Genomic DNA, 23591 nt, shown 5'->3' with positions numbered 1-23591 from the left:
CCTGCCTCTCCCCTAATTAGACTTGTTAACCGCCTCTTGGCTAATGATGTCTAATTTGCTTGCAGATTTCCTGTCTCTTATGTCTCTTCTCAATCTGGTTGTCTCCTTCTCTGTCACACGCTCTCTCTCCCTCTCTGCCTCTTCTTGTTCGGCAGACTCCCTTGTCAGTCTCTTGCTCTCTCCCGCTTCCTTCTTCCTGTCAGCTAAAAACTCCACCTGCTCTCACCAGTCACCTTGACTTTGTTATGTTTTTTTTCTTCTTCTTTTTACGTCCTTTACTCCCCTCTGTGGGGAGCGTTCTACAGTTTCTACTCCCTATGTGGCCTTCTGTCTTTCATTGTTGTATTTCCTTTATATTGGCATAGTAGTCCATGCTGTTCTTTTATGCTTTTACCAAGGCGCACAAATGCTTTTATTTTAAACAGGAGGTAGTAGCATTAGTACTTCAACTTGGACCACAGAGAGGGAAAGTGGGGAGGTAATAAATGAAAATCAGTTTTGTGTTTTCAGCATCGTTTGAACACAATCCGTGCAATTTTTATTAACTCAATCATGAACGCGCTTAACCGTTTTGGCATCAAAGTGGTTTGTACACAGCAAGCGATACTTTGGAGTGTCGTAATCGTATCTTTATCATTTTCCCTGTCAGGTCTCCTCAAATTATGAACAATTTTCACTGAACAAACACAAACACACACATACACACCCACACACACATATACATACACACCCACACACACGCTTTTCAGGATGCGTTAAAAATATATACCTGGCTCAGACACTATGCAAATGATGAATGAGAGGAAAGCAACGTGTCCTCTGAGTCATGTATTATAAATGTTTCTTATGATGTGTCCCCTGGACTGACACTTGAATAGCGCTGGCTGTTTATTAGAAAAGGAAGCTAGTTAAAATTATCCTCTTCTTTTTTTTGGAAATGAATGATGATGGCTTGTCGCCTTGTGAACACAAGCCGGCTTCCTTTATATAACAGCAAGCAAACAAGCAAGAGAGGCGCTCCATGAATCTATATGTTCTGGTCAAGGGGAACTATCAAAGTAAGTTGATTAGAGACATCCTGTTCATCATGTGTCACCAGGAGGGCGGACCAACCTGCTGTTTCTTCTATCAGAATCTTAATTGCTGTATAATTACCTAACGACTTGTATCATCATGCGGGGTGTGCCCACAGACAAAACTGGGATGGAATTTATTCGCTGGCTGCCGAGGGAAGCTGCAGCCAATGGTGCTTCATAATCATGATTTATTAATACTCCCTGAGTCGTGTCGGTCCTATTTGCTGTAGAGCAGCACAACAGATTGGAAATGTTAATATTTGTGGTGGAACAAGCAAATTGCACTCTCTGCCGAGCTCTTGTGCTCCAGGGCCGATGAAGTCAGACATATGTTGTTAGAATGCAAAAAAAAAAAAAAAAGAACATATGTGTACACTATAGGTTTCCACAGTTTCACAAACCTTTACTTTACTACACCACAGGACCGGACGCATTTCTTTATAGCATGTTGGCTGTGGTAATTGCATATACACCATCCATAAAACTGGGCAGAGGCCCTAATTTATGATCTCAAGGGGGATATGGAGGCATAATTATAATGTATAGATAAAATGGGAACACTCAATTTTCTATGCACCCCATATTGCAGGAGAGCGCTCATTAATCAAAGAAACAATTGAAACACACGATGCTCTCAACACTGTGCTGGTTAGTGAGTGTTAGGGAGCTTTATCTGAATTCCCCTGTTAGCGCCTCTTTCTAATAAGAACAACCCCAGGTTTCTCTTCAGCACTGTAGCCAGGCTGACAAAGAGTCAGAGCTCTGTTGAGCCAACCATCCCTTTAACGTTAACTAGTAATGACTTCATGAACTTCTTCACAAATAAAATTTTTATCATTAGAGAAAAAATTACCAGTAATCATCCCACAGATGTAATATTATCTACAGCTACTCTTAGTACCATTGATGTTAAGTTAGACTCTTTTTCTCCAATTGATCTTTCTGAGTTAACTTCAATAATTACTTCCTCCAAACCATCAACGTGTCTTTTAGACCCCATTCCTACAAAACTGCTCAAAGAAGTCCTGCCATTGATTAATTCTTCGATCTTAAATATGATCAACCTATCTCTAATGGTCGGCTATGTACCACAGGCCTTCAAGCTGGCTGTGGTTAAACCTTTACTCAAAAAGCCATCTCTAGACCCAGCAGTCTTAGCTAATTATAGGCCAATCTCCAACCTTCCTTTCATATCAAAAATCCTTGAAAGAGTAGTTGTCAAACAGCTAACAGATCATCTGCAGAGGAATGGTTTATTTGAAGAGTTTCAGTCAGGTTTCAGAGCTCATCACAGCACAGAAACAGCTTTAGTGAAGGTTACAAATGATCTTCTTATGGCCTCTGACAGTGGACTCATCTCTGTGCTTGTCCTGCTAGACCTCAGTGCAGCGTTCGATACTGTTGACCATAATATCCTATTAGAGCGATTAGAACATGCTGTAGGTATTACAGGTACTGCACTGCAGTGGTTTGTATCATATCTATCTAATAGACTCCAATTTGTGCATGTAAATGGAGAGTCCTCTTCACACACTGAGGTTAATTATGGAGTTCCACAGGGTTCAGTGCTAGGACCAATTCTGTTTACATTATACATGCTTCCCTTAGGCAGCATCATTAGAAGACATAGCATACATTTTCACTGCTATGCAGATGACACCCAGCTCTATCTGTCCATGAAGCCAGATAACACACACCAATTAGTTAAACTGCAGGAATGTCTTAAAGACATAAAGACCTGGATGGCCGCTAACTTTCTGCTTCTTAATTCAGATAAAACTGAGGTTATTGTACTCGGCCCTGAAAATCTTAGAAATATGGTATCTAACCAGATTCATACTCTGGATGGCATTACCTTGGCCTCCAGTAACGCTGTGAGGAACCTTGGAGTCATTTTTGACCAGGACATGTCCTTCAACGCACATATTAAACAAATATGTAAGACTGCTTTCTTCCATTTGCGCAACATCTCTAAAATTAGAAATATCCTGTCTCAGAGTGACGCTGAAAAACTAGTTCATGCATTTATTACTTCCAGGCTGGACTACTGTAATTCATTATTATCAGGATGTCCAAAAAACTCACTGAAAAGCCTTCAGCTAATCCAAAATGCTGCAGCAAGAGTACTGACAGGGACTAGAAGGAGAGAGCATATTTCTCCTGTTTTGGCTTCCCTTCATTGGCTTCCTGTTAAGTCCAGAATTGAATTCAAAATCCTGCTCCTCACATACAAGGTCTTAAATAATCAGGCCCCATCTTATCTTAATGACCTTGTAGTACCATATCACCCTATTAGAGCACTTCGCTCTCGCTCTGCAGGCCTACTTGTTGTTCCTAGAGTATTTAAAAGTAGAATGGGAGGCAGAGCCTTCAGTTTTCAGGCCCCTCTTCTGTGGAACCAGCTTCCAGTTTGGATTCGGGAGACAGAAACTATCTCTACTTTTAAGATTAGGCTTAAAACTTTCCTTTTTGCTAAAGTATATAGTTAGGGCTGGACCAGGTGACCCTGAATCCTCCCTTAGTTATGCTGCAATAGACGTAGGCTGCCGGGGGATTCCCAAGATGCATTGAGTTTTTCCTTTCCAGTCACCTTTCTCACTCACTATGTATTAATAGACCTCTCTGCATTGAATCATATCTGTTATTAACCTCTGTCTCTCTTCCACAGCATGTCTTTTATCCTGTCTTCCTTCTCTCACCCCAACCGGTCGCAGCAGATGGCCGCCCCTCCCTGAGCCTGGTTCTGCCGGAGGTTTCTTCCTGTTAAAAGGGAGTTTTTCCTTCCCACTGTCGCCAAAGTGCTTGCTCATAGGGGGTCATATGATTGTTGGGTTTTTCTCTGTATCTATGAAGCGCCTTGAGGCGACTTTTGTTGTGATTTGGCGCTATATAAATAAAATTGAATTGAATTGAATTGAATTAATAGACCTGTGTTCTCTTACAGGGTGCGTTACATTTATACTTACGTCTTAAGAAAACACTACCATCACTGGGAGGTGGTCGGTATATATAAAAGCTGCAACATCCACCTCATGTACAGCATTGTGCAAAAGACTTGTTTTTTTAAATTATACATTGATTTCCATGTCATTGAGTGAAATAAGTGTTTGATCCTCCAGCAAAACTTGACTTAGTACTTGGTGGAGGAACCCTTGTCAGCCTCTTTACAGAAACTCTTTAAATCCTTTAGGTTTCTTGGCTGCTGCTTGGAAACTTGAAGCTTCAGCTTCCTCCACAGATTTTCTATCAGACTTAGGTCTGGAGACTGGCTAGGTCATTCCATGACATTAATGTGCTTCTTCTTTAGCCACTCCTTTGTTGCCTTGGTGGTAAGTTTTGGGTTACTGTCATGCCGGAAGACCTACTCAAACCCATCTTCTGTGTTCTGACTGAGAGAAGGAGGTTCTGGTCCAAGATTTTGCAATACAAGGCCCCCTTTCATTGGCCCTCAGTGCAATGAAGTCATCCTGAATCCTTAGAACAAAGCATAATGTTTCCATCTTGACTGTGTGGATGGTGTCTTTGGGTCATACTCAGCCATTTTCTTCCCCCAAACATGGTGGGTCGGGTTGATGCCAAAGAGCTTGATTTGGTTTCATCTGACCACAGCGCCTTCCCCCAAACCTTCTCTGACTCTTTTAGATGTTCACTGGCAAACTTTTTAAGACAGGTCTGTACATGTGCTTCTTTAAGCAGGGGAACCTTGTTGGCGCTGCAAGATTTCAATTCAATCTAGTGCAGTGTGTTACCAATGATCTTGCTGACTGTGTTCCCAACTGCCTTTAGATCATGAACAAGTTCCACCTTTCTAGTTTTGGGTCGCAATTTCATATTCAATAGACCTTTCTTATGATCATCCTTACCCCAAGAAATAAGCTCTTGCATGTAGACACAGACAGATGGCAACTGATGGTCATTTTACATTTCTTCTTCTATTTCTGAATAATCAAACAATAGCTGTCAACTTCTTGCCAAGCCTCTTGCTGATTGTCTTGTAGCCCATGCCAGTATTGTGCAGGTCTACAATCTTGTCCCTGACATCATTTGGCTGCTCTTTGGTCTTGCCCATGGTGGTGGAGAGGTCGGAATGGAAGAAATTGTTTATGCAGACAGGTGTACTTTGTACACGTAACAAGTTGAGATCAGCAGGATCGGTAATTGATTGATTGTTTGCTTGTAATCTGTGTGCCTCATGGACACACTGCCAGTCTGTGGGAGCCAGAATTCTGGCTGGGATGTAGAGGACCAAATACTTAATTCATTCAGTGACATGCAAATCAATTTATTACATTTTACTAATCTGTTTTTTTGAAAGTGAGTGCAAACCTACAAATTCAGTAACCAGTATAAATACTTGTGGGGGGTTTTCTGAGGACATTGCTTCAATTTTTAAAAATTTTTTTTTTATTTTTTGTTTGTGTTCAGGTCGGTAAAATTCCTTTTTTCTGTGTAATTTTATGGATGTAGCTAGTTCGTTGCACTGAGTTTTCCTTGTCTGAACTGATTTCATCAGGGGAAAGGTCGAAACCTTTTCAAATCTGCAATCACTGACAGTGTGACTAGAAGCTAAGACAGGCAGACAGAGTGTGCACATTGTTTATCTTTCTGTTTGTTTTTGTGTAGAATAAATGTGCTGGTCGTGAGGAGATAAGTAAAGCGTGCCAAATAGGATCAGCAGTAGAAATTACATGGAAAGATGCTTTGTAACGGACTACATCTGTCTTATTTTGCACTTTTTCACTTCCTTTTCCCCTCACTGTCGCTCCTCATATCCCATCATGCTGATACAGGCCAGGCATTTCAGGGCTTAGCCTGCAACAAATGCAACCCACCAGAGAGATTAAGGGGCTGAATAAACCACCACTAGAGCCAGCTTCCCTCTGTATCAGTTCTTCTGCCTCAACTTTCTCTGAAAGATTTTTCCAACTAATGACCTTAGAGAGGCTGACGATGGCATTTAAGGAGGCATTTGGGAAATGCGCGCCCTGACTTCTCCTTCTAAAGTGCCCCTTTGTTGGTAAACACTGACTCACAGCATTCTCCAGTTTAACTTGGCATTCTAATGAGCATGCAGTAAGCGGCACACTTGGTCATTTCTTCATCTGTACCTTAATTGATGCAAGGAGACAGGTACTCTGGGTGATGGCCTTTATTAGCCTGATTTCAATGTATTTCCCTGCTCAAAAGCCCAGACCAGGAGAAAAAAATCGCTTCAGTTCCCTGACCTCCTCCACCAGACTGCAGTGGGCGTGACATTTAGTTATGCAAAACCAGTGCACATTATTCAAAAATTTGGCCCTGCACAAATGTCAAAGTGAGAAACAAGCATATGCTGTTATGAAACAGAACAAGGAAAAGAAAGACCTTTTTATTCAGCGGCTTTGGAGGAGATGCACATGCTGTATTCAGGTGCGTGTGATAGACTGAATGAAGCTGGCCGTCTTCATCGCCGGAATATTAAAGCCAAGTGCTGAAAACACGTGATTTGTCTGTATTTATAAACTGGCCTAATGATCCCAGTTTGTGGATGCACAGCGTGGACTTACAAACACAGCTAACGATCGCTCAGATCAAACTGAGCTTCCTCTTCAAATCCCTATAAACTAAATACTTAATCCCATCACTTCACAAAATGCACAAATAAAAACAAGAGGGGAAAAAATCTACCGCCATGATGGTGCTTTGGACTTTGCACTAATTGCTAATGTCAGTTCTAATAAATGAATTAACTCTTTAAGCTTAATCACAGATTGTATTCAAAAGATGAAGCAGCTTCTGAGTGAAGCCAATTTGGAAATATGCATATTTTGTAAAAGCCAGCGAGAGCCAACTCCTCTGGTTGCAAATCAGATTGTATAGTCTTATGTGAGAAAATAGCCTTTCAATTATAATTTTCTATGGCCTCTTCCAAGACTTTATTGGTGTGTATATGTCCTGATATGATAGGTGAACCTTCAATATATGGACAAAAGTATTGGGCCGTACCTTGTAATCTTCAAACTCTGGTGTTTTCAGTCACGTTGTCACAGGTCCATAAAATCAATTTTTTTGCCATTCAGTCTGCCTTTACAAACATTTGTGAGAGAATGGGTAATTCACCGATGCTACTGTAATAGGATGCCACTGCAACAAGTCATAAATGTCTTCTCTCCTACATATTCCACAATCAACTTCATTGGTACATGTGAAGTTACAGGGCAGGGTCGTTTAGTCCTCAGTCACCAACACTCTACTGATTCACTGACTGCTGAGTTCCAAACCATTTTTGGTATTAACATGAGCACAAGGAACTTCATTGAGTGGGCTTCTAAGGCTAAGTAGCTCCTGTAGGTGTAATCTGTAGGTTGCCCAGTACTTTTGTCTATGTAGTGTATCTTCTCAGACCAGAGTGTTGTACAAAAGGTGGATTAGAAAAAAAAAGAATAGATAAGAAATAAGTGAAATATATCGTAGTAGGTGCTAAACATACACAGTCATGGACAAAAAAGGTACAGACAGACTCAAATGCTAGTAAGTAAAAATATGTTTAATGGTGCATTCCTGAAGAAGTTGGTAGTCCCAGTCAGAACTTTTTGTGGAATGCCCCCTTAACTTCAATTTTCCTCTCGGAAAGCCTTACCATAACACCCTGAGGTGGTAAATCCAATCCAGTTAGCAATCCAAAATGGCGGCACTGAACATAAACCGTAGTAAAACTGTAAACATTTCATTTGTACTGCCACTTTTATGTATTATTGACTCACTAAATGAGCCATATGTAGAGCACTGACCAGACTCTGTCTATTAATGTGTTTTTTAAGTGAAAAGTCTTATGCAGTCTTGTGCTGTTTTGCTAGTGATGCTATGAACCAAAACAAGTTTTTTCTCGCCTTTTCTGGAATGCGCTCCAAGGTATCTGGAATGCGGCACGGGCATAATTTTAAAAGACTCAAAAGAAAGGAGAAAATTTGACTTTGAAGGGAATGCTGTTACACAGTTTGGGGGTAAACACAGAGAGGAATTGGTCTCCTCTGAGTTTAAATCTAGAGTGGGGGAAAGCCAGAAACATCTGACCGGCGGGACCTGGAAACTGAATAGGGTTGTAGGGGTCAGCGATGTAAGAAGGAGTCAAGCCATGAGAGGCTTTGTAAACAAGCAGGAAGCTCTTGAAATTGATTCCAAACCTCACTGGCAACCAGTGGAGAGAAGCTACCAGAGGTGCAATATGATCTCTTTTTCGTGTGTCTATGAGGACCCCAGCAGCAGCATTATGGACAGGCTGTAGACGGGACAGAGAGGACTGACTGAGACCAGAGTAAAGTGAAATGCTCTAGTCTAAGCAAATGAATCTCAATTTTGCAATGTCTCAGAAAAAAAAATCTGTTTTATTGTCAACAGCTAAAGGAAATTCTGTTAAGAATTGGATGCCCTTAAAGCATATGATGATTTTATCCATCCTGGGATTGAGGACACAATATAGTTGAATATCATCAGCAAAGCAGTGAAAGGAGATATCGTGTTTACTGATGATTTGACCCAAAGCAAGCACTTTCTGATTGCCAAGTGTGAGCGTGCACTGCTCGGTCGGCAGGTCCACTTTCAAAAGCACCAAGATGGTGGAGGTCAAAGTGCTCATCTCAAAGCACGTCTGATATCCTGGTTGCTACATCAATCATTTATATGCAGTCTGGGTTTATAATGTTTAGTAGGTCCCCCTTTTCACTTGAGCTTGTTTGTCATTAGTTTGATGGCTATTTGCTCACAGACTAAACACCTGTAACCTGATGATAAAACTTTATATACGCAACTGCCAACGTTGTTACAGTTCATCCTGAGGTTAACATCTATACAGTGTGAGTGCTGCGCTTCAAATTTAATGCATGGGAATCCATCTAACATGTGCAAAGACGGAAAAAAAAGGATAAACTTCCAAACCTATAAACATAAATGTTTAGTTGTTGAGGTACTTTAGTCTAGGGGACGGTTGAAGTAGTCAAACATCCTGAGTTTGTCTCTTCATGCCATATAACACGGCTCACTGGGGATCTTACAGTTAAGTCTCAGATAACAGTCTCACCTTTTAATTACATGAAAAAAGAATAAGCAGTTTAAGATTATTATTGATTGGCTTTTTTAAGCAGTTTTATGGAATTAGCATTTAATAAGACATCATAAATCTCTTGTTCAGCTCCTCCCTAACATCTAGGTAACCCAGAGCCAGAGTGAGACAACATGAGCTACAGCCACTGCTGTTAGAGTTTCCATCCCCGGGATACCCAGGGGGCCTTGGCCGTAACAATTTGGCTGACAGCGTCTATACACAAAACAGCAATTGATGCATTTATTTTCCACAGTCACAGCACGACAGAACGTATTTCCCCAGTCATCCGTACTGCACACATTATGTATGGCGCTGGACACAATATACTGCCCCTCCCTCTCTCCTCTGCAGCAGTCCACTTATTCAGAGCCCATGACAAGCCACATCTGCAGCAGCAGTCACTACCAGCATATCTGTGTTAAATTAGAGAACAACATCACCATAACAGTCGCGCAGCAGATTTAACCCGGCTTCCACCCTTGAGGCCTTAAAGTGGCAGGCCAAAAAGTTCTCTTTATGTCTCTGCCTTTCTGCTTTTCTTTCCTCCTTCCCTTCATTAAAGCAGTGTGTTCACATGCATTAGTAAATAAATTTCCTTGGCCTGAAGCATTTTAATGTTCCAGTGGGCTAAGGAGACAAGCCTCCTGGAAAATGTGGAGCTCTTGAAAAACTCATGTTTGTGAAATCACATCCGTGTGGCAGTATTGTTTAATGTGCATGGGAGGGGGGGCAGAAAATGTAGGAATCTGTTATAGTCCACGATTATTTTCATGCGTGTTTGTGCTGAGCCGTGAAGTGACGAGTAGCCTAAACACTTAAGTGGCACAGCTGAGTTGCTTGTTTTCCTTGTGTGTCTGGCTTCACACGTCATCAAGGGCCCCACACGTCGCCCTTCATTCTCAGAAAGACCTCCCAAGATGGTGCAGAGTGACACGCGGTGATCTTAAGAAACTCAATTTAGTCAGAAAATAAATCTTGAGACTTTAGAGGCAAATGTAATAACAGAGGAGAGTTGGGCTACGATCTCTTTCAAAACAGACACACACACAAAAAAAAATATTTAAGAACCATCTCTCCTTGGAATATCTTTCCTCCTTTTCTGTCTCCATCTGGTGCTAAAGTTATTACAAGCTACCACGAGCGGCGATAACCGCTATCAAACGACTCCGTTTGAGAGAGGAGCAGTGAATGATGCTCAGATGTGAACGAGAGAAATGAGTGAAGCCGCCTGTCTTTCATTTGTTCCACAGTGGACGCCTGCACCCCTGCAGCTATCTCTCAGTGATGCATTCCACTGTATTTCTATTGGCCACAAGTGGCTCCATTAATGAAGCGCATTAGTCCTGGGTGTGAATGCGCTCCTGCAGAGAGAATGAGTGCAGGGATGGGGCGCAGGTAGAATAAGCACTGGTAGAAAAGAGCTTTTTGGAGGGTGATGTATATATATGATGGAGGACTCATCTTTAAGAGAAAAAAAAAACAAGGAGAAATATTGCTCTGCCATCACAAAAGAGACAAGGAGAGCAGAGCACTGAAGTGCAGGGCTCCTTAGCTGAAAGGGGAGGAGCGCGAGAAGGTGAAAGCAGAATAGGAGGATTGTGTGGATTTGTCAAAGGATTCAAAACGCACTGCTCCAGACGTTAGCTTCACAGAAATCCCAGTTCATTAACAGGCCGAGTGAGCGGTCATTGATTCATTGATAAAATGATTCTTGAGGGATGCGGTCGGCATGACGATGAGGAGCGTCACGTGGTCCTGCCATTCAGCGCCACTTTGCGATCCGTGCCGTTAGCTTTTCCGAGGAGCCGATAAAATGATAATAGCGTCGAGGAGGCCCTCGGTGGCTCCGCTGCCTCATATCACGCTCAGTCATCTTCACACTCAGTAAAGTCAGCACATTTCTGCTGCCATTAAATTTACTATGGCTCATTGGGGATTGACACTGCACAACATCAGTGTCATTGGAATGCCTTGTGAAATTCAAGAAAGACTCACTTCTTCATGCTGGAAACAATCATTATTGCTAAATGCTCTGTTTAAATGACTGGCATTACATGCTTGAAAGTTACTATCATTCACCTCACATCATCGAAGAACTAATAATTTTATTTTTTTTTACCCAGAAGTCTACACTTCATAAGGCAACAGCATAATTGTTACCGCTAATGACTTTGCAGCTTTTATTCCATCTCATATACTCACAGGTTCACGATGGGGGGGGGGACACTGGTTGCGGTGACCCCCCCCCAATAACTAGAGGCAAGAATTTCTTTACTCCAATATTCAGTGGTGTGAGCTGATTTAAAAATGCACAGCATAGAGCTTTTCACTGAATTACACCGTAGGCTATGAGGGGAGTGATGGGAAATTTTAATGAGGACTCAGTAAAAAAAAATCACATGCCTGCAGATTATTTGTGATTCATGTTACTGGTGTTCTGTAGAATATATAAATAATATATATAATTAATTTTTATATATATAATATTTGATTAATACTAAAACACAAAAAAAATCTTGCAGTGCACCAAAAAAAAAAAAGCGCAGTCACACACAGAAACCCAAATGCAGATACTATTTTTATAACCTATAATTAATGTCTTCCAAGAATGTTAGCACTTATTATTTTGTGGTACACTAATGTGCCACTTTAAATCATGTCAGAATTTTTTTGTCTTAATGGCTTCAGAAGTTGCTGTTGCTCAAACCGCTACGAGTTTCAAAGGCCTACGAAGGTCTCTTCGACTCAGCGTGCGACTTCAGAGCCACGGCAGGTCACCGAAAGCTGCTTTACATTCACTCCATATACCCATGCATTATATCAGTGCCTCCACTGCTGTGGGTATTTTCTACGATTATCATGTCATATCATTCAGCACTACCCGTAGCTTAATGGATTTGAAATGTGACACGAGGGCAGAAAAAGCAGCTCGGTAAATCGAGCAGAATTCATCGGGGATTTTATGCACGCGCATGTATATCAACACATTTTGCACGTGAGTAAATCCTTTAGAGTGGCTTAAAGGTGCAAGTTGTTCTTCAAAAGAGGTTTCAAAACAACAGTTTGTTTTTTTGGGGTTTTTTTTTTAGGACATCATAGCATTGGTAATCTCTCCCACTTGGAGGGGGAATTGCTTTACTTCTTGAAGGTCTTTCGGACCGCATTTGGCTTATATTTTTCCCAAAGCAATTATAGACTGGGTGAATTTAGTTGTCTTGCGCTCTCCACGGTGGGCTGTGGAGAGCACTATGTTTTTTTTTTCTTTTTTCCCCTTTTATTAACAGAGCTGGAGTATCTATGGGGAGTAGGTGCAGTGATGGTCAGAGACACAGCGTCCTCTGCTGGTGATGAGGGAAATGTTGTTTTCTGTCCCCTGTTTGTGAGATAAACAACACTGTCTAAGCAGGTGTGCATGTGCATTACCAATGTGTCTTTTTTGTGTGTTTTTCAGGTGTATGTGAATGCTCAGACTTTACCACCGGGACGACCTGTGAGCGCTGCCTGGATGGTTACTATGGCAACTCTTTGATTGGCACACCTGGTGATTGTCAGCCTTGCCCTTGCCCAGGCCAGACCAGCTGTGTCCAAATTGCAGAGACAGGACAGGTGGTCTGTACCAACTGCCCTGCAGGACAGACAGGTGACGTGAACAATTTAAACAAATTCATATGGATGGGAAGCACACTGAGTAACGAGCTTTATGTCAAGATCAAAGCAGTCAGAGCATCTCCACACGACAGCGTGATACTGAAAAGATGGTGGCTGTAGCGCACTCCACCTTAATTTGAGCTGAGGTCGGGTGACGGTGACCTCCAGCAGTGTTCTTTCTCACTTATTCATCTATTTCCTGCCCGTCTCTCTCTCACCTCATTCCCTGTGTAGGAATGCGCTGTCAGAGGTGTGAAGATGGCTACTATGGTGACCCCCTAGGGCTCTCAGGGGCAGCTCAGCCATGTGTGAGATGCAACTGCAATGGTAATGTGGACTTCAACGCGGTGGGAATATGTGACCACATCACTGGGCACTGTCTGAAGTGCCTGGGACACACGGAGGGAGATCACTGTGAACGCTGCCAGCAGAGTTTTTACGGCAACGCCCTGGACCAGACAGCGGGCCAGAAGTGCAAGTGTGAGTAACCGAGAGTGTGCCGGTAATTTATTATGATGCTAAGATGTCAGTGCAAGATGAGCAATGAAAGATGGGTCTCCTGAAAGAGTCCCCCTGCACTTATAGATGTGTTTGGCTTACTTCCCTTGGAAACATCCACTGCATTCAACCTTTTTTCCGGCAGTGTTGCATTTAAACTATATCAGCATACAATTCATACTGTCATATTGTTGTGTTTACAACCAGAAAGCTACAATAAAGTAATGGACATATTCTACTAAAGGCTACTTGACCTTCAGGTTGGACTTTTAAAAAGAGGAAAAAATAGTCCATTCAAATTGCCTTCAATTCAAGAGTTCTATTTTGACAGGTATAGCTGTCTTGAGTCATGAAAGGCAAAAGCTGAAAATCGTTTGAACAAATGGCTGTGGGTCAGAAAGATAACACAAAAAAGAAGAGACTCGCTGAGCTGGGAGAATGGAAAGCGGAAAAAAAAAACGAACTGAAGTTACAAAAGCAGAAACAGTAATAGCTGTGACGTGTTTGTCCTTTGATTTTCTTATCCTTTTCTTATGCTTCATTCTACCACAGTTGAGCCTCTACAGAACAGAACAACACCACAGAGGGATATAGGACTTCTATTATTCTATTCTTTGTCTTTTCTTATTGTTTTCATAATGAATTGATCAACTGGGAAATGTAATATTTGGTTTGGCTGGTGACTGAAATCAAGCTGTATAACATAAACAAATCACTCATAACTGCAGATGTGAAAACAAGATGTTGTGTTAGCTATTTGCTGATATATTACTATAATCATTTATAAAGGATGAGAAATGAAAATAAAACAAAAAACAAAAAAACACTTCAACCCTGTTATGTTATGATTGTTGCACAGGTTGGCCACCAGTGGCACTCTGCAACTTCCCTGTTAGCAACATGTGTTTGGAACACGATGAACAAGTAACCCACATCTCCTATTGAGACAATAAAGATTCCAAAACACACGTTTTTGATCGATGTAAAGGTATCAAACTCTGCACTAAAATTGGTCTACACAAAGATGCACATCCCTAGATGTTTCTCCTGGATCATTGTGGCTTGTTCTTAAAATCAAAACTTTATTTATCTTTGTTCGTCATACTAGCCTATTTAAATAGATGACAAATACAAAAAATCCAGTGTGCCAGTTGAAGATATACAAAGTATTGCAAGCTGCAAACAGATTTTTTTGTTTCAAGTTTTGTGTTTATTTCCTTTAGCATGCAGCTGCAGCTCTGCTGGAACATCTGGGCATGTAAATGAATGCCATCCTCAGACAGGAAATTGTCATTGCCTCAGTCATGTGACCGGACGGGATTGCAGTTATTGCGAAGTTGGCTTCTTCAACCTCCAACCAGGCATTGGATGTGAAATGTAAACAGATCCCCTGTGCGCTTCAGAGTTGATTTGTATGAAAAGCAGTAATAACTATTCTTAGAAGAAGACTATCATTAATGTGTCATTTTCCTGCCTTCCTCAGATGCAAATGTAATCCAATTGGCTCATCGTCACTGGCATGCCATCCAATCACAGGGCAGTGTGTGTGTCGCACAGGAGTGGAGGGGAGACTGTGTGATACTTGCCGTTTGGGCTTCTTTGGATTCTCATCACGAGGTTGCAGAGGTACAGTACTTTACTCGAGGCATCACAACTGCACTATGTGCCATCCTCTAATCCTCTAATACTTCCTCTAATACAGATCACACATGAAGGCATTTCTAACTCTATAAATGTTTATCTCTGTTGCTCCTCGGCTCTGCCATCCCCTTGTGGTCCCATCTTGCCTCACCAAGCCTGTAACTGTGACCCGATGGGCTCCGTTTCTATGCAGTGTCGCAGTAACGGCACCTGCCACTGCCGCCAGGGCTTTGTGGGTTACAAGTGTGACAAATGTGAGTTAAACTATTTCCACAACAGAGCCACACACCAGTGCGAGGAATGCCCAGTTTGTTATGGCCTTGTCAAGAAACAGGTGGGTCTATGTTTCGTTAAATTGTTTATGTTCGTTAATATTTGTGTTTGGAAGAAAAAAAAATCAGGATTTTTTTAATTTTTACTGCTTCGAATGGCAAATTAGGGCACAGCATATAAAAATAAGCATTTGCAGTCAAATGGCAAACTTGATAGCAAAAAAGCTGCACAAGTTGACTTTGTTGGGAATTTAACCTGTAATTTATACATTACCACTCACTTGTAGCAATTAATCATTGTAACACTTCTAATTAATCAAGATCAAATTTAGCATATTTAGAGGATTTTATTACTACTTAAAAAAAATGCAATGTTTTAAAGTGTCACACTGTATTTTAACCAGCCTAGCTTTAGGTATTTACTGGGGTTTATATTAGGGTTGCCAACGTTTTAACTATCAAATAAGGGACATTCTGGCGTGCCAGAAGCACAATGCACAGCCAGCAGGGTCTAGTGTAAATATGCAATGTGTGTTTATATTCTTACAATAAAAATGCAGTAATGTTGGTATTTACTCAATTACTCATCTAAAGCAATAAAGAAAAATACAGTAAATGATGACAGAAATCACATGAAAAGAAAAAAAATATTCAAATAAAATACTGTAAATAGGGGCTTACATTACCCAGGTTATTATTATGCTACGCAGACCAAAATGTATTCCTTAAATCTGCTTTGCGTGGCTGGCCGTCACTGACGGCTGTAACTGGACACAAGCACTTGGTATTTGTAAGAGTGCCATCTGTTGGTCAGAAAGCATCATTGCAGGTAAAGATCGACATACAAGACATTCAAGTTAGAATAAGGAAGAAATCATATGGGATGTCCCGGTTAAAACGGGACCCAAGTTTACATACACTTCAACTGCCAAGATGATGTCTCTGAAAGTATCTAATGTTAGCATGACAGCTAGGATGGCCTAATACAGTGTTTCCCAACCTTTCGGAGCCACGGCACATATTTCACATTAGACGGCACAAAGAAACATGTCACAAAATGCATATTGATAATTTTCTCCCATGCACCAGGTATAGCGTAATTGTCTCAGTTTGTCCCAAGTATACCTTTTTTGGTTTCCTCTGACGACTACTCATGATAGGGCCTTCATCTGGGTCAGAATTTTCTGCAGGACCCTGGTCAGATTGACTACTTTTTCTTTTCAAAAATTTATATATTGATATTAAGCCCTGCATTGTCTCACAGCATGACTATTATGTAATTTCTTCGTGGTCTTTTTTTGTTTTACTGGCAGTTGGCAACCCATTTAATTAGAGCAGGTAGTTGTACTGCCCTCTAGTGGAAGAGAATGTAATTGTTCTGCCCATTATTTACGCCGATCGCTTAGAGTACTAGTCAGGTGGAACCAGATAATCTTCCTGATCAATTCTCATGGCAGACCTATGTGCCGCGGCGCAGTGGTTGGGAAACACTGGCCTAATATATGAATAAGCTACATTATGAAGACATTTTTCACAGGATTGTATGCAGCTAGGTGCTGCTAATGAAATGCATTTGATAGACATCATCAGCATGTGTGAACACCTCTATAAAAGGAGGAGTTTTGAGAGTTTACCGGAGCATTCAGAGCATCCCAGAAAATTCAACCCAAGGTCAAGCTGTGCAGTGCTGAGAAATTGCAAAAAAACCTGAGAGCTACATCTCAGGTGTCAGTTAGTATGTTAAAGTTCAAAATAGTACAATTTGTCTTAAGAGAGCTGTGCATATGCCTGCAAACAACAAGCCAAAATTCCTCCAAGGATGTGAGAGGCTGATAAAATCATACAGAAAAAAAAAAATCACGTCAATTTATTACTGCTAAAGGTGGATCTGGAGTGTACGAAGGACAGCACAGAGTCCTTTCTCACAATAGTGTTTTTGTCCATCAATATTCGTTCCTCTGTGAGCTCTATGTGGTCTCTACAAAAGAAAATGTCTTGCTATTTAATGCTTGATAGTTGGTTTAACTGTGTAATTTGATCTTTGGCAGGTTATTGGATAGATTTTTAACTTTTTATTAAAAGTATCTGGCAATAATGACCCAATGAAAAACAATAATGTTGAGTGTTAACATAGTGCAAGGTTAATACAGAAGTACAAATTAAAACCAGCTGCAGTTGGTCCTCGCTGTCCTGCTTTTCCTACTTAGGAAGCAGTAGACATCATGAATTGAATATGAATTCTTTTTTGTTTAGGAATGGAACTCTTTATCTATGTCGACTCTGCAACTATTCAATTAGTAATTTCTTCTACAAAAATTCTGATCAGATTGAATGTGCTTGTCTCTAGTTTTACTTATGACTCAAACCACTTAAAGACTGCGAGTCACATTTTAACCTTATATACATGCAGCGCTTTACTCTATAAACTTAAAACACTTTATCTCCTTCACGTTCAATTAACCTAACATGCATGTCTTCAGACTTTAGGTGGAAGCAGGGCAAAAGCTACGCAGGCAAAAAGAGATCATGCAAACGCCACACACAGGCTTACTCTGAAGCGATATTGCTAACCACTGTAACTGCTGTGCCGACCAGAGCCTACAATTCAGTCTTAAAACACTCTAATAAAAGTGAAGTGTAGCATTTTACAAAATACCGCTTCAGTTTAGGTGTCAGTGTCTCACACTATAGCTTTCTTGACCTTGCACTGGGTCTTTATTTTCTGCACCTTCCCACATTCTCAGTATGTTCCTTGCAGGTCCGTGCACTAGTCCATATTATTGTTTTGCACACCTACGCAAGGTGTTTTTGGCACACTTTTAATGCGTGAGGGGCAATTTGATCCTGAAATAACACAGTCCCCATAGTACATCCTGCCTTTGTAGACCCTCATGGCAGCCATATGGCTCCTTTGTATTTGTAGATTGCAAGTAAACAGTGGCTGTGCAGTGAAACAGAAAAATGATCTCCCGTGCTGCTCCTCTCTGTCCCTTTAGATTTGTAGCAGCCCACGTCTGTATGCTAAGGTGCCGTGTCTCTGGATTTGCCTTCTGAGGACAATCCAATAGCGCCGATGTGTTCTGTCTGTTCTCTGTGCATTTTCTTGTTCCGGCTAAAGTGGCTGCATGTTCTCACCGGGCCGGCTTGTACCTGTGTGAATGCATGCTGTGATTTCCACAGTGTTAGCGATTCAGTGAACATCCCAACCCTTGTCTGCTGCGAACACCTGCAATTACTCTCACTGTCCTGAGTCTCGCCCAGCTCTCCCTTTCTGCTGCTCGCGCTCTCTGTCTTTCCGCTCCTACTTTTCCTGTGGTTCAAACATAGAAAGGGGGGGAAAAAGACTAACGAGCACAGAGAGAGAGAGGTTGAGAAAAGACAGAGACGTGCGAGGGACGATCAAGAACGGTGTGAAAAAGCCCGTGGATGACAGCAGAATTTAGAAGAGAATTTTATTTTATTTTTTATATATTTTTTAAATGGACGGGACTTGATTAAATGCAAGAATGAATAACTCAGAAAAAGCACTCACTGTTTTATCTGAGTGGTGTTAAGCTGACTAGGCCTTATTAATACACTGATGATTGCTCTCTAAAGTGATCGGCAAGAAATTCCTGCTAACACAGAACACACGTGCACAACGTACGGCTACCAGCTTAACAAAAGGTGTAATCACAGCCAGATTGCAGGCTCTATTTATATAGCTCTGGACTATTTTTTAACTGCCGGGGTCAGCAAACTGTTGCCAATCACGGCACTTTTATTCCATTTTCAGACCCGGACTTCCATTCTCTAAGAAGTCTAATCTAGTTATCTGCAGAAATGCTTTCCTCGGCCGCACGCTATGCGGGGAATAGTGAGTGGATGCGGATATGAAAACCGTGTTCTGTGCTTATCCTGTTTTTGGTATTCATTTATTCATTGCTTTTGGTGAAATACTACATTTTGATGTTTTGGTGCACCAAGAATCTGAGTCCTATCTCAATCCCTGCATCTGAATAAATAAATACAGATGGAGGTAGATAGATATTCTGTTGTGGTGTTTTGTTTTGTTTTTTTTCAAGTGTTTTGTTTGGTTTTTCTTGCTTTTTTTTGTTGTTTTTTTTAAACCCGTATTCTCATTCACACCTTCGGTGAAAAATCTCGATGCTATTACAGGCGGAAAAGCTCAGGACTCGGCTGCAGGATTTGGAAAAGCTCCTGGCTCACTTTGATTGCAGAGGTAGATTCGGGAAGCGGCACCACCTGCTGAAGTATCACATGGCCAGGCTTTATGAGCATGAGCACCAAAGGGAGGATACTCTGCCCAATGCTCTGGAGGATTTTCTGGCCTTCCAAGGTATCAGCAGCCAGGAGCCGAGATAATTCCGCTGTCACTCCTTTTAATGTTTCCTCCGTGGTCGTGACATCTTGCGAGGCACTTGGCAGCCTTTGCCTTGTGAAACACGATGCTCGCTTAATGTGCCATTGTAACCGCTGTGTCACGCTTTGGCTATGAGATGATAACATGCCATATCAGTACATACAAGACCAGCCGCAGAAACTTGATGTGAAACCGCTCCCAGCGTTTTCGAAAATCTGCTGCTGTTGCTCTGTGTCTGTCTCCTCCAGTGTGACTGGGCTATATATACAACGCAACAAAGCGATTAAATCAGGAAGCAAGGTGACAATGCAAACCTTTCCCAATTACTTTAACACAATGTTGATATATCCTCATTATCTTTGGAGGGGAAAAGGCTTACAGGCTCAGCTGCACAAGCCAAATGGAGACAAATCATAACAATATAGAACAGGGCGCCGTGTGACCAACTTAATCCCTGTTTATATGACAGCCAGGGCATCGCTAATCCCTGCTTATTATGATTATAGTTGCAATCATGATAGCAGTTGCCCAACAATCGCCCTCCCATCACCCACGCTATATATATATACACACACACACGTTACCAGTCGTGCTCTTTAAGGCACTGGATGGCCCGGTAATGACTTAATGAGTATGTGGAATCAACGGACTTGCTGTGTGGGCACACACAAGCTCCTTCCTTCTCATTTTATCAGACACGGAGTCAAAGCGACAAGTAAAGCATGTCCCAAAATGAAGCAACAAAGCGGACAGATTGTACTAATTGTTCTGTAAAATGCCTTTGCAGCCAGTTAAATTAGAAACACGACAGCAAACAAAGTGAAATTGCAAAAAAAATACGAGCATCTGGATAAATTTCCATATGGTTCTGCTTATTCTGACTACCGATATGCGGAATGGATGAGAGTCCTCACATGAATTAACACAGTAAATGAGGGAGCCGAGAATGAGAGATGTGTCAAAATACGGCTTTCCAGCTACAAAGAGTTGGAAGAATGGTATTCTTGGTGAAGCAATCCGTGAAAGACTTAACGTGGTTTTATTTGCTTTGTTCTTACAGAGGCACGGGAGGCCTTAATAAAACAATTTTCCTTGCTGGAAGCTTCTACAGGCACACTTTTAGCCCAGCTGCATGGCATTACATCTTCTTTGAACTGCAGCATCAGCATGACAGAGGAAGAGGGGAAGGAGAGGAGGAAGGATGAAAGCAGCGGGGCTGTGTGTCAGACCTTCACAGACACTCTACACATGATCAGAGTGTCTCAGAAACAACTGAAGCAGGCAACACAAGACCTGGACAATATGGTAGGTGACTTAAATGTACACTTTGTCCTCAGTATTGTAGCCACCTACACTCATCAAACACTTTATTAGTTATGACTTGCTAGCACCACTTTGGACACCCTTTGGGTTTCCAAACTGCCTTAATTCTTTATAGCATAGATTCAACAAGGTGCTGGAAACGTTCCTTGGATTTTGTTCCATGAAGTGAATCTCCAGCCTCTGTTGGTACGAGGCAGGATGGATCCATCCTTTTATGTGGGCTACTCCAAATTCTGAGCCCACCGTCCAGTTGCTGCAGCAGAAATTGAGACTCATCAGATCAGGAAATATAGTTCCTGCCTGACAAGCCTGTGTGAACTGTAGCCTCAGTTTTCCTGTTTTTTAATTGAAGAGAGTTCACCCAGTGTGGTCTTCTGCTGCTGCAGCTCATCTGCTTCCAGTCTTGGCATGTTGTGTGTTAATAAAATAATTTCATTTTTGTCACTGACCTGTTTTTCCTGACAAAAACAAGACAATAACTAAATAAAAACGAACACACAAGGAAGAAAACGATGATGACAATGATGATGATGACAATTTTGCTGAAAGGATTCTGGAGAGACAAGATCCAATCAGAACTAATTAAGTTGTGTAGGAAGGTGGAATGGGTTTTGGAAGTGATCTAAACTGAAGTAATCTCCTTGTGCGGTAAGGTTAGAGAGAAGAATAGAAATCACGGAGGAAACTAACTTAAGATTTTGTCTACTAAAATCTTAATCTTTAGTTGACTAAAGCTAATAGAATTTAGATGCCTTAATTATGACTGAAACTAAATGAAATTGTAGTCCAAAGATTGACTAAAAAACTAAACAAACATTTGCTGTCAGAATTAACACTGCTACATACCTTTTTGTAATAAGAAGCTATTAGATTTTCTGTTGCCTTGAAGCAGCGTGACCATTCGCCTCTGACCTCTGGCATGAATAAGGCATTTTCAAACCAGAGAGCTGTGTCTTACTGGAGTATTCTCTGTAAACCCTTGAGGCGATTGCTCAGGAAAAAATCCCAGTACATCAGGAGTTTGTAAAATACTCAGACCAGCTGATCTGGCACCAACAACCACACCACATTCAAAGTCTCTTAAATCACCTTTCTTCCCATTCTGATGTTTCATTTGATATTCAGCAGGTGGTGTTGACTATGACAATATGTCTAAATGCACTGACTTACTGCCATGTGATTGGCTGATTAGATGTGCACCTGTACCTAATAAAGTGGGCTGTGAGTGTGTCACGACTTCCAAAAATCTGATTATTTCCAGGATAAAAATAGAGTTTGTAGATTTAGAAACATTAACAAAAAACACAGGTTCTGACAAGTGAAGGGACGCTTATGGTGCTGCGTCATGTCTAAGGTTTGTATTCAAGTGGGAACCACTCGTAGCACTGACTATGCTAACTCTGCAGTACAAATTTCCTTTGGTTGTTTCTGTACAGTTTCACTGAAGAAAACTGATGACATGTGGATCTGAGCTATCCATCACAGACTTCATGAAGTAAATCAACCTGCAGCCATTGTTCAGCTGTGATGAATATTGCCGTGCCCCAGGTTTCCAGCAGAACAGCAGACCTAAGCATAACTATGCACTATTGTCAAATTTTAAATTGGTATTCTAAGTAAAGACTTAGGCTTTCTTAGTGCCAAATCATAGATATACCACTGGTTTTAAAGGAGTACTTCATAGCACTCTGTGTGGAAATTTTAGCACAAGCAGCAGACCAGCATTGCAGAAACGTAACAAAATTAGTTAAACAAGACAAGATTTAGTTAAGATACTGCTAAGCTGAGTGGTTTCACAGCACCGGTAGTGGCTTTCACATCACAAAGGAGGAAAAAATGTCAAAATCAATAGTATGAGTGAATGATTGGGAGAAAAAGAAAGTCCCCTTTGCCAGTGAATCCAAATGTGAGCGTACATGAATGACATATTAACAATAACAGATTCACCAAAGGTCAGCACAGTAGCATCAGCAAAGTCCTTACGGTCTTTGCATAATTCATACTCGTTCTACTCAGTCTCACGGCACGTTTTCCACCGGTTATACACGACCCCTGTAGAGTGCCTGTGTGCCTCACAGTGAAAGCCCACTCCCAGTTAGATAACCAGTGATTTAACAAGGTGAGCAAGACAGAGAATAATACTGCAGTGTATCAAATGTGTAGCAAAGTTTGGTAGTGGGACTTTGAAATTGATCAAAAGTAGCCCTCCTTAGAACTTTTTGGAGGGAAGATTGACAAAAACAAGCAGTCCTAACATCAAACTACCCTCTTTGGAACATTTTTATTGTTATCTGGGTTATAAGGTATTGCACATGATAGCTCGAGCATATGCTTATATTAAATCAAGTACTATAAATATTACTGTAAGCAATAATCAGTCTTTTATGCCATTGCATTATATACTGTGTGCTAGCATGCTGACGCTGTATGTAGCATGTTTTTTTTTTTATTGTCTTTACTGTGGGAGGTTGCAGTTTACCTTGCTAGATGCTGCTCTTTTGTGTAGATCCACAAAGATTCCCCCCAGGCAAAACCATAACTCCACCCCCTCACACCCCCACCCTTCTCCGTATGAGTGGCACACTCCTCCCTCTGAAACTAAAACCCAAAGATGTTGATGGACGCTAAAATTAACAACTTGTTCTTCACCTGCCTCAAGGCTTTTCACGGTCTCTTCATGACGCTTGCAG

The 23591-nt window shown here is 41.3% G+C and overlaps 1 protein-coding gene across 1 annotated transcript in view; it reads left to right on the top strand.

The window, feature by feature from the left end:
• Positions 1–23591, top strand: part of lamc3 (laminin, gamma 3) — a 138857-nt gene that overhangs the window by 100849 nt on the left and 14417 nt on the right. Inside the window, exons 13-19 of the mRNA XM_084935632.1 lie at positions 12608–12796; positions 13039–13284; positions 14526–14679; positions 14786–14928; positions 15099–15277; positions 19374–19554; positions 20639–20883. Of these exons, the coding sequence (XP_084791758.1) occupies positions 12608–12796; positions 13039–13284; positions 14526–14679; positions 14786–14928; positions 15099–15277; positions 19374–19554; positions 20639–20883 (1337 nt within the window). The remainder of the gene's footprint in view (positions 1–12607; positions 12797–13038; positions 13285–14525; positions 14680–14785; positions 14929–15098; positions 15278–19373; positions 19555–20638; positions 20884–23591) is intronic.

This window comes from Perissodus microlepis, chromosome 7 (genome assembly GCF_051167445.1).
Source record: "Perissodus microlepis isolate ML-2025 ecotype Zambia chromosome 7, ASM5116744v1, whole genome shotgun sequence".
NCBI classification, from domain to species: Eukaryota; Metazoa; Chordata; class Actinopteri; order Cichliformes; family Cichlidae; genus Perissodus; species Perissodus microlepis.
Note: the sequence above shows the minus strand (reverse complement) of the source record. Positions and strands in the feature narration are given on the sequence as shown.